Source organism: Kogia breviceps, chromosome 7, assembly GCF_026419965.1.
Source record: "Kogia breviceps isolate mKogBre1 chromosome 7, mKogBre1 haplotype 1, whole genome shotgun sequence".
NCBI classification, from domain to species: Eukaryota; Metazoa; Chordata; class Mammalia; order Artiodactyla; family Physeteridae; genus Kogia; species Kogia breviceps.
In genome coordinates this window covers 78,537,087-78,548,608 of record NC_081316.1, presented here as the reverse complement: position 1 = coordinate 78,548,608, position 11,522 = coordinate 78,537,087, and the positions used below count along the sequence as shown (strand labels likewise).

Genomic DNA, 11,522 nt, shown 5'->3' with positions numbered 1-11,522 from the left:
CCCACCTATGAACTTGGGCAGGTGCTACTTTCCTGAGTCTCAGGTTTGTCATTGGTAAAATGAGCATAATAGTTATACAGACTTTGTTGGGCTATCGAGGGAATTAAATGAGATTATACAGCTAAAAGATCTGTGGCGCAGGGCACACACACACACACACACACACACACACACGCGAGTTCAGTATTCCCTGGTTATCTCTAGGTTTATTGCCTGAAAGGCTGAAGAGGTGGATGTATGAGAGGTGCCCTGTGTTCCCTTCCAAACATCCCAGATTCTGTGATACTCTTCCTTGGTGGATGCTGGAGAATCAATTGGCCATCCTCAGATTTCCAATCAGTTGCTTGGAAGACCAGCCAGGGTCTACTACGAAGCTCCAGGTAAGTCCCAGCGTCTTTCTCAGGAGCCATTTATTTGACCTTAGTTCTGATCTGAGAGTCTCCACCTTTTCCAAATCACCAAGGTGGTCGAACAGGCCCTGCGGTTGAGAAATATTTCCTTTGTTGGAGAATCTCGGCCCCAGACCCTGCATTTGGGCGTGTAGCATCTTTAGGCCCATGGCTTATGCCCCGACTGCGCTTTTCAAGTTCAAAGCCGGCACTCGGTTCTCCAGATCTGGCGGGTGTGGTTCAGACTGCACGTTTCGCTCAACGCACCCAAGAACATGTTTTGGACTCCCGCGGCGAGGGGCGGTGGGAGAAAATGTGGGTTTGCATCGGGACGGGGCGCGCACCCGCACACACTCTCCAAACCTGGGCGCGGTCGCTCTGAGCACGAGGTCCCGAGCCGAGTCCCGCGCTCCTCTAGGAGCCCGCGAGCGCCCCCCTTCCCCCGCCGGCGCCCAGGCAGGGGCCGCCGGGATCCTACCCCTTGGCGCGCACCCCTGACCCGCCCCGCCCCGCCCCGCGGCGGCCACGAGGGGCGGGCGGAGCGCTAGGAGAGAGGCGCGTTGGGCTGTGCGGCGCCGCCTCTCCTCCTTGCCGTGGGAGGGACGGAGGGCAGGGCGGGAGAGAAAGAAAGCCCGACTGACCGGCTGGCCAAGAGCTGCATGCAACCGGTGGGAGGCCGGGCCGGCTGGGGCTGGGGCTTGGGCTCGGGCCGTTTCTCGGCGGGTCCCTGGCGGCGAGCGCGGACGGCCCGGAGGCGGCGGCTCTGAGCTGGCAGGCGGAGGGTTGTCTCCCGCGCCCGCCTGCCGGGCTCGGTCCGAGGATGCGGGGGGGCGATGCCCGGGGCCAGGGACGCGCTCTGTCACCAGGCGCTGCAGCTGCTGGCCGAGCTCTGTGCCCGCGGGGCCCTGGAGCACGACAGCTGCCAAGATTTCATCTACCACCTGCGGGACCGCGCCAGACCCCGGCTCCGCGACCCAGGTGAGTATCGCCGCCGCTGCCGGGCGCGACGGGAGGGCCCCGGGCTGGGAGTTGTGGCCGCACCGGGGCCTGAGGCAGGAGAACGACGCGGACTGGAGGGAGGAGGGCGGGTGACCACCGAGCTAGGGGAGGGCACCAGGAACCAGCGCACGGTGGCCTGATGCTGGACCCGGGCAGGGACCCCGGCGGAGGCTGCTGCATAGAGGCCGGGTCCGGGTGGGCTGGCGCGGGGTTGGAGGCACCACGCCCGTCACCTGCGCTTCTGTCACCGGGGCTCCTGGGGGCGGCTCCCGAGCTCCGAGCTCCACTTCCCGGGCTCTGCGCTCCGGGCGAGGAGAGGCCGCGGCGGTCTCGCGAGCCATGGGAAGGGGGACGAGGCCAGAGGAAACTCTGGGAAGTTGGGAGTTGGGGACGGCCCCGGGCTGCGGTTGAATCCCACCGGGCGCTCCCCATCCTCTTCCCGGAGTGCCCATTTCCTGTCCTTGGTCTGGGGTGAGAAGGGCGGGGCGGCAGCCGACGCTGGGCCGGGGACTGAGAGCTCCGGGTCCTGGGCAGCCGGGCCTGAACCCGTTCCCTCCGGGTCTCTCTGCGTGGAGGCGGCCTGGGCCTGGGCTCCCGGCTCAGCCAGATTCTGCCACCGGGCACACGAAGGTCGATGGGCTCACGGGTCATGGCTTGTGCACCTACAGTTATTCCTAGTGAAAGTTTCGAAGCTCCTAACTTTGGAAAGTTCATTTATTTTGGCCTTTGACCAATTAAGGTTGGAAGAGGGAGTTTTAGTGGGGCCGTTTGCTTTCCCCAAGGGTCCTGGGTCTCCCACATCTTCTCATCCACTGCTGCTTACTGGAAGACACATTCCTTCCAGGTGTTTACTTGAGATTCTTCTCACCATGAGGAATCATTTTCTCGAATAGTCTCTCAACCTAAATACTAAAAAAAAAAAAAAAAAAAAAAAAAAAGCATATTGTGGTTGGATTGTTAAAGATGGGGTAAGAAAAGGGCCCTTCCCCGGATATTCCTGTGTATAAATATTGGAAATGAGCTGTTAGTGTGCAAAGTATCCAGTATGAGTTTACCTCATTTTAAGCCAATCCATTATATACAAATTCATTTACCCAAGGATAAATTAGAGAATTATTTGATTCATAAAGAGGTATACACTGAGCCTGACTTAAATAGCATGTCCTTGATAGTATATCCAAAATGGGTCTGTGGGGTGAAGAGAAGTCATCTAATAAAAGTTTATATCAGGGCTTCCCTGGTGGTGCAGTGGTTGAGAGTCCACCTGCCGATGCAGGGGACGCGGCTTCATGCCCCGGTCCGGGAGGATCCCACATGCCGCGGAGCAGCTGGGCCCGTCCAGAGCCTGTACTCCGCAACGGGAGAGGCCACAACAGTGAGAGGCCTGCGTAGCGCAAAAAAAGAAAGAAAGAAAAAAAAAGTTTATATCAGATTTTCCCTACTCAAAGGCATTTTGGGGGGTTTTTTTGTAAAAGAAAGATTATTGCTCCCCGTTGCCTGTGGTTACATTAATTAAGTTTATGGGATGATCACTAACGTGTTACTTCAAAGTGGAGAATTAAGTCAAGAAATACTGTTGATTTCAAATGATTTCCCCAGAGGTTTAATGCCCAGCCTTTGTGTGCCTCCTTGCTGGACTGATGTGTTGCACAGACTGCAGACAGGAATAAGAGCACTTCATTCATGAACTGGGGGCCCAGGATGGTGTCCTCATTGGGGAAAGTTCTGTCCTTAAGCAGCAGGAAGAAGAAATAATCTAGCTTGCTTCACCCAAAGCAAGTGTTAGTGTTGAAACGTGCTACTTCTTTGCCTGTTGACTGTGCCAGGAGTTCCCACTGTTACCGCACATGAGTGGTCCTCTTTGGCTTTACAAGAGAAGGGAGATGAGGCCTCTCGCCGAGTTGCATGTTAACACTCCACATCTTTTTGGCTGATTTTGTGCCTCTGCTCCTTTTAATCCTCGAGCTAGATCGATCTACCATGTTCTAAAGTTTTCCTCAGCCCCTGCACTGGGAAGCCCCTGAGGAAGAATCACAGAGAAGACTCCTTACAAAAGACACATCTGATTCCTTGGCTGAGAAATAGCCACAGATAAAGAGTATGCCGTGCTGCTCTTTGAGTTCCTGAAAGCACTGCTCTGCTTTCTTAAACTAGGGCACAGTGGTTTTGAGGTAGCCCCATGACCCTCGTGATCTTTGATTTGGGTCAGGAAGTAGCCTGTTCACGCACGAGGCAGGTGTGGGGAGGGGAACTGTGAGTGCAAGGTCAGAGGAACCGAGGCTGAAGCCCACATCCAAAGTGTACCCTCTCTTCCAGGGCAGTTCAACTCAGGCCAGCATCTCTCTTCATCTCCCTCCTTCCTCTCCTTGCCCACATTAATTCTTACATCTGATGCATCACTGTAAAGCTGTTTGGTTGTCCAAGCCAAGAGTTCCTTTAACTTCCGAGCCCTAAAAGCTGAGTGGTGGGAGTAGCTGCACTGCCCAAAGCTGTGAATGGCGCCGCTGCTGCAGTGTAGTGGGACCCGGCACAACCGTGCCCAGCAGCAGCCCTGGCACGTGGGTCCCTAGAGGGAGTAGTCTCTGTAAATGCGTGACTTCCTTTTCTGTAAAGGAACCCACATGAATGCCATGTTTCAGTTTTTCCTGCCCATTGTTCATCCCTGGCTACCCAGTGGTAGCTAGGTTTTCTCAAGCTCAACTGAGGAACTTTGGTTTTGAAAGGAGAAACCAGATATAATTCCCTGTGGACAGCAGAGTGATACCACATCTAGGATGTTTGTTCATTTTTTTCAGTGGTGGGATAAGCCTGGGTCACAAATTAGTGGGCCATCAGAAAGGTTATTCTTTGCCCAGGTAGTTGCAGTGCTCTGATGTAGGAGTACAGTCCTTGGTCTTCCCTAACTAGGTATTGAGAGAGAATTTGATGAAGCTAAGTCATACATTGAAACTGGAATACCTCACCCAGTCCTTCATCTGTACCAACTATGGAAAGTAAAATGTGGATCTTTAAACTGAGGGTGAGCACTTTTCCATAGAGAGCAATTAGGATCCTTCTGTTAGGTGTCATTATGTTATTTCATATATTGGCAATGTCCGGCATAAACTTGTGAATCTCAGCAAATAACCTTCACAGCAGAGGGAAGAGCAAGTGCAAAGGTCAGGAGATAGGAGCGTCCTTGATGTGATACAAGGAATAGTTGAGTTCAAGGGTGACTGGTGCAGAGTGAGTAAGATAGAGAATGACAAGAGATACGGTTAATGGTTGGAGGGGGAAGATCATGTATGGCCTTCTAAACCATTATAAGGACTTTGATTTTTACTCTGAATGAGAAGGGTTTTAACAGAGAAGTGGCAACTCTCTGGCTGCTGTGTTGAGAAAATGCTGTTGAGGTTCAAGAGTAAAGACAGGGAAACTTGTTAGCAGGTTACTCTAGTAATCCAGACAAAGGGGATAGTGGACATCAGTTTGAAGATACAGCACTAGGATTTGTTGATGGAATGGAGGTGAGTGGTGAGAGAAGAGGAGTTAAGGATGACCCCAAGGCTTTTTGACCTAAGCAACTCCATTTACTGCATAGGGCAAGACTTCAGAAGGAGCAGAGTTGGAGTAGGGAGGAAAATAGGAAGTTTTTGTTTTATTAAAGATTTTTTTTGTACATATTAGATGTGCGATGTCTGTTAGTTCAACGGGGACCTGAAGTATGTAAGTGTTCTTTAATGTTATCAGCTGGTCATTGCTCATACTTCGTAACTGGGGACTTCACTCTATCTCCTCAAGAGGGCCAGTTGATTGTAGGACAGCAGTTATTAAAAGGTCTTTCCTTGCGTGGAATGAAAAGCTCAATTTAACTTCTACTTGTTGATCTCGATTATACTTATTACAGTCAAAAAAGAATTAGTCTCTTCTCCATTTGGCTATTAGGGGGTAGCGATTGTAACTTATCTCATCCTGTTGTTTCCACATCTGGAAAAGAAAAGAAGATTGGATCGAATGATTTCTAGGTTTTAACCAAGTTTTATTATTTTCCTTGTAAGTCTTTTCTTCTGAAGGGTGCCAACCACATCTGTGCCAAGCACTTTATGTAGGTCATTTCCTTTAATCCTCTTAACGTCTTCTAAGACCTCGCTGCTCAGTGTTCGACTGTGTGCCAGACCTACTAATGTGAATCTGTGTCTTTACAGGATCCTCAGGTGATTCATAGGCACATTAACGTTTGAGAAGCATTGCCAAAAGAGATTGGTATATCTGAATAAATTGAAGTGCAGAGAGCTAAACTAGCCCAAGGCCATGGGTTCCACTTAAGAGAAAGAGTTGAGCCTAAGTCAAAGTAGCTTCTAGGTAAACACATCACATATATTAAGAATCTAGGAGTTGTTGTCAATGAAAATTTCCTAGGTTTTTTTTTTTCATTTAGATGTCCTTTCTCTATTCTGTTTTTCTATAATGGATTTAATCTCTAAGTATAGGTTAAATTCTATGCAGTTATACAGATTTTGCTCAGTATTTTTATTTTTACTTTTTTAAATTGAAGTATAGGTGAGTTACAATGTTGTGTTATTTTAGGTGTACGGCAAAGTGATTCAGTTGTATACACACACACACACCTATATATTCTTTTTCAGATTATTTTCCATTCTAGGTTATTACAAGATATTGAATATAGTTCCCTGTGCCATACAGTAGGTCCCTGTGTTTGTCTATTTTTATATATAATAGTGTATATCTATATTTGTTAATCCCAAACTCCTAATTTATCCCTCCCTCTTTGGTTACCATAAGTTTGTTTTCTATGTCTGTGTCTGTGAGTCTATTTCTGTTTTGTAAATAAATTCATTTGTATCTTTTTTAAAAATCCCATATAGAAGTGATATTATATAATACTTGTCTTTCTTTTTCTGACTTACTTCAGTTAGTATAATATTCTCTAGGTCCATCCATGTTGCTGCAAAGGGCATTATTTCATTCCTTTTTATGGCTGAGTGGTATTCCACTATATATATATTTATATATATATATATAATATATATATATATATATATATATATATATATATATATATATATAAAACATCTTCTTTATCCTTTCATCTGTTGATGGACATTGCTCCCTATCTTGGTCATGAATTCTTTTATTCAGGATACTGGTTTTCCATTGACATTCCAGCTTTGTATTTCTAGGGATTTTTTTCCTTCATTTTCTGGTGAACTAGAGGATGTTCACTTGGTCAGGGTGTCAAATAGAGCTTTACGACACATCACTGATGACCCCTCTTTCTAAGTAGATGTTAACCCTAGTCAAGAGAAGGTTTTTCTAAACTGGTTTTCAACCTTGGTTGCATATTAGAAACATTTAGGGAGCTCTAACAAACAAACAAACAAAAATAAAACAAACAAGAAACTACCAATGACTGACCTCTATCCTGACCAATTAAATTGGAATCTCTTGGGGTGGGGCCTGGTATCGGTATATTTTTATATACGTTCCTCTGTTAGTTGTAATGTGCACCAGGTGGAAGACAACTGTTGAGGCCAGTAAGTGAAGGATGAACCCACCTAACTCTTCTCAGCTCAGCTCACATTTCTTTCTTGCAAAATTAAGAAAGATGGTATCAAGTCGGGGGCCTTGACTATTACCTTGTACAGTCATCACCCAAATCAACCAACTGATTCTTAACTTTCTTTTGACAATATTACTCCCAATTTTTATTTGAAGGACTCTATAAAAATATCATGAGAATCTATTATATCCACTCAATTTGGGGAAAAAAAAGAACAAATTGAGAAAATCATGTCCGAAGTATTTCATTGAAAGGCCAGAATGTGGAACTGTCACTAGTGTCACCTTATATTGATTTAGAGTGAAATAACTTATAAAAAGATGTACATGTAAAATAATAATTAAATGCAGTTCCTAAGGAAAAATCTCCAGAATAATCATTGAGATTAAACTTTAACCTTAATTCAGATTTTCAAAGATAGTCAGGTGAAAAATCAGCCTTAAAACACTGGATTTTTATGAATAGACAGACACTGGTGTGATTATGCACAATGGGATTAATTTTTTAAAATTAATGTTAATTGCAATCAGGAAGTAGAGAGTCTTCTAAGGAATGAGTGGCATATTGGATGCACAATATGTGAAGATTTAATTTGCATTACTTCAGTGACATTTTAGGGCTTCTTCATAAATATTTTATTTAAACAAGTGTGTTTTCATCTCCACAGGATTCCTCTACATGGACGAGTGAGTGGTTTAGTCATGAGGTAATTATCGAGAGGGAAAAACAAAAGCAAATTGTGGTAAAGACATCACAGGCAGCCCTGTGGCCAGCTGCCTCTTTCAGAATAAACAATCAAAAGCAAACTTCTTGATGTGGGCTAAACTCTCAAGGAAAACTTAAGCTGACACCTAAGGGAAATCATCCTAAAATTCCCTGTTATGTATAGAGCACAGGCATTGCTTTCATTGTAAAAGCATACCGGCACTTTTGTGTTTGTGTGTGCTCCTGGGCTTTCTCATGTGGTTGGCTTTAAAAAAAAATTCATAATCCCTTCCTAAGTGACTTACTTGAGGGAACTAACAAGTTCATGTGCACAGGTGTGTAGAGAAAGGGAGGAGCTTAGTGGGGGGCATCAGTGGGAGAGCAGTCTCCCTTTCCAAAAGATAAGTATGGAGTATGTATGATTACTTTCTAAATGAAATCACAATTTGAGCCATAAATGTTCCACGACTTTTTCTTTCAAGTTTGCATTGGGTTGGCTTGAAGTATGGCTTTAAACCAAGGCAAACCCCAGCGACTTGGCTTTGCAGATCTCCTTGAAATATTCATGTGTCCTTGTGCGTGTATTTTATCACACCAAAACTTTTATACCAACACTGATAGAACTGCACTCGAAAGAAAAAAAAAAATCTCACCCAGGAAATCAAGATGACAGTGGAATAAGCAAGAGCTTTGGAGTCAGAATCAGATCCTGCCCTTACTAGCTTTATTGACCTTGAGCAAAATATTTAACTCTTCACTTTATCCATCTGTAAAACGGGGCGGGGGAAGGCTGTTGCAGCACAGTGTGTAGAGTAAGTGCTCCAGTAACTGCTCAATAAATGGATTTGGTGGTAGTAGTATCACCTGTCCACGCTTCCCCTCATCTGTGATCCATGGGCATGCGCGTGTTTCACCTATTTATACAGGCATACCTTGGAGATATTGCAGGTTTGATTCTAGACCGCCACAGTAAAGTGAGACACATGAATTTTTTGCTTTCCCAGTGTGTATAAAAGTTATGTTTACACCATACTGTGGTCTCTTCAGCGTACAACAGCATTATATCTAAAAAAAAAGGATGTAATTTTAAAATACTTTATTGCTAAAAAACGCTAACCATCATCTGAGACTTCAGTGAGTCATAATTTATTTGCGATAGTAACCTCAAAGATTACTGATCACCATAACAAATATAATAATCATGAAAAAGTTTGAAATATTGGGAGAATTACCAAAATATGACAGAGACATGAAGTGAGCAAGTGCTGTTGGAAAAATGGCCTGATAGACTTGCTCGATGCAGGGTCGCCACAAACCTTCAATTTGTTAAAAAAAAAAAAAATGCCAAGTCTGTGAAGCACAATAAAGCAAGGTATGCCTGGAATTATTCATAAACAAAATTTACTATTCTACTTTTTTGTAAACTTAACTTTTTATCACCACTTATTAGCTGTATGACCCTGGAAAGTTATTCAATCCCTATGTCTTAGTTTTCATGAATAAAATGGAGTGCTATTACCCAAATAAAATAAAGGATGCCCAGTTCAATTTGAATTTCAGATAAACAACAGATATCCATTGTTTATCTGAAATTCAAATTGAATTGGGCATCTTATATTTTTATTTGCTAGATCTAGCAACCCTACATTAGTACTTATCTCATAACGCATGTGAAATACTTACTGTAGTACTGGGCACATAGAAAATGCTCAATAAATATTAGCCATTATTACTATTATTATTATAATTTTCCATGATGAACAGTCATTATTGTGCAATTGTTGTGATGACTATATATTCCAGAAGGTAGATAAATCTTTTTTTTACTTAACCTTTCTTTTGGGGTATTTCTAGCATCTGATTTTTTATTACTATAAATAATATTTTACATCTATAGTACCCTACTCCCTTTTGGGAAAATTTCTTAATAGTTAATTATCACCAATGGGTTCCAATTGCTTTCCAGTATATCTATGTCAGTTAGCCCTGCTACATATCAACAGTCAATCTACTACCATCAGGTGGTATAATGTGAACAAAAGGTTGCTGATGTTAACAGGTTTTAAGTAGCTACCTGGTTGTTGTTTCAACTTGCAACTTTTGTTTGTAGTATTGAATGTTTTAAATATTTTAAACCAATTTATATTTCCTGTTATGTGAATTTTGTGTGTTTATTCTCTACCATGTATAGATTTATTTTTTGAGAATCTTAATGTATTTCTTACCAATTTGCATTAGTTGGACCATAAATATTCTGTCAAATTAGCTTAGAGAAGGAGTACTGTATAGTCAATGGACTCGGGTTGTCTGACTATAATCAATCCATTACACTAGACTGCCTTTTATAATGTTAGGAGTGCGTCAAGAAATAGGGATTCATTGTAACATTCTTTCCAAGGCAAAGTGCTGCCTTTATGTATGTGAAATATGAAAAAAAATTGCTGTTATATAACTTGAATCTTTTTCCTTTTCTTCCCCCCTCTTTCCAACTCCCCTCCCTTCCTACTACTATAGCCACACTGATCTGATCACTCTTCTAATTATAATTAAGTTGAATTCAACAAACATCCATTGAGTGCCTCTTAAGTGCCAGGTACTAGGTTAGGCATCACTGATTCAAAGATACATTAGACACGGTTACTGCCCCTATGGAGAGATAAAACAATAATTGCAATTAATAAAATAAAGATTGGAAGGGAGATATGTACTGAATACAGTTCAGAAAAAGAGGAGAGAAGTAATTAGCTGACTTGAGTGGATCTGTAGAGAATTCCTGGAGAAGCTGATTCTTGGGCAGAGCACTTTGCCTGGAATGTGTGGGTGGGAAGGACATTCTAGGAGTTTACAAATGTTCTAGGACAGGAGAGAATGGATCTTTGGCAATAGTAATTGGAGGATGTGTTGGTAATGTTGAGAGATGGGTCTGCTCTTGTGAACACTGGTCACTAGATCATGGAAGTCCTTGTTTGCCATTGTCAAAGTCCCACGGAGGACTTGGGTTAGAGTACTCTGATGCAGAAATCTTGAAGGAAGTACAGTTTACTGCGATGAGCCCGAAGGATCCATTCTCAGCAAAGTAGACCAGGAGATTTCAGGATGGGGGAAATTCTGTGAGTACACTTCTCAAGTCTTCCTGGTTCTCATGGGAAAAAAGCTGAAGTTGGTGATGGTGTTCTTCCTGGCTGAGTTAAGGTCCTGACAGATTGGAATCACTGCATAGGAGATTACTTATTCAGATCCCCAACCATATCACCTTGAAACGCAAGTGTAATTACCTCATAGAGTTGTAAAAACTGCCTTTAGGGCTTCCCTGGTGGCGCAGTGGTTGAGAATCCGCCTGCTGATGCAGGGGTCACGGGTTCGTGCCCCAGTCCGGGAAGATCCCACATGCCGCGGAGCGGCTGGGCCCATGAGCCATGGACGCTGAGGCTGCGCGTCCGGAGCCTGTGCTCCGCAACGGGAAAGGCCATGACAGTGAGAGGCCCGCGTACCACAAAAAAAAAAAAAAAACAAAACTGCCTTTAGCAAGTGTAGTCATCTGGTTCAAACATCTGGGTTCCAGATATAATTTCAGACTATGCCAACAGTGACATCTTGCTTCCTTGCCTGTTTATTTGATAATGAAAAAGCAGTGTGTTCAGTTGCATGGCAGTCACTCAGTTTGAGGATATGCACGGTCTGTTTTCTCTGATGCTATAGGGCCCAGGAGGGAGTGAGCATGGGAAGCCTGCAGAGTGCCTACCAAGCCACACTGTGGAGATGGTGGTTTATGCTATTGGGTTGACCAAAAGGTTCATTTGGGTTTTTCCATAACGTCTTACCAAAAACCCGAGCGAACTTTTTGGCCAACCCAATATATACAGGGGCTG

General features: G+C 44.1%; 1 protein-coding gene across 3 annotated transcripts in view; it reads left to right on the top strand.

Annotated features, from left to right (window-relative positions):
* The first annotated feature begins 928 nt into the window (after nt 1-928).
* The window catches only part of SYT9 (synaptotagmin 9), a 193,358-nt gene continuing 182,764 nt past the window's right edge, over nt 929-11,522 (top strand). For 2 of the 3 annotated variants that reach the window (XM_067039474.1, XM_059068975.2), the window contains exon 1: nt 1,006-1,367. In XM_067039474.1, the coding sequence (XP_066895575.1) occupies nt 1,223-1,367 (145 nt within the window). In that variant the 5' untranslated portion in view covers nt 1,006-1,222. Of the gene's footprint in view, nt 1,368-11,522 lie in introns of all 3 variants that reach the window. The other variant, XM_067039473.1, reaches the window with a different exon arrangement.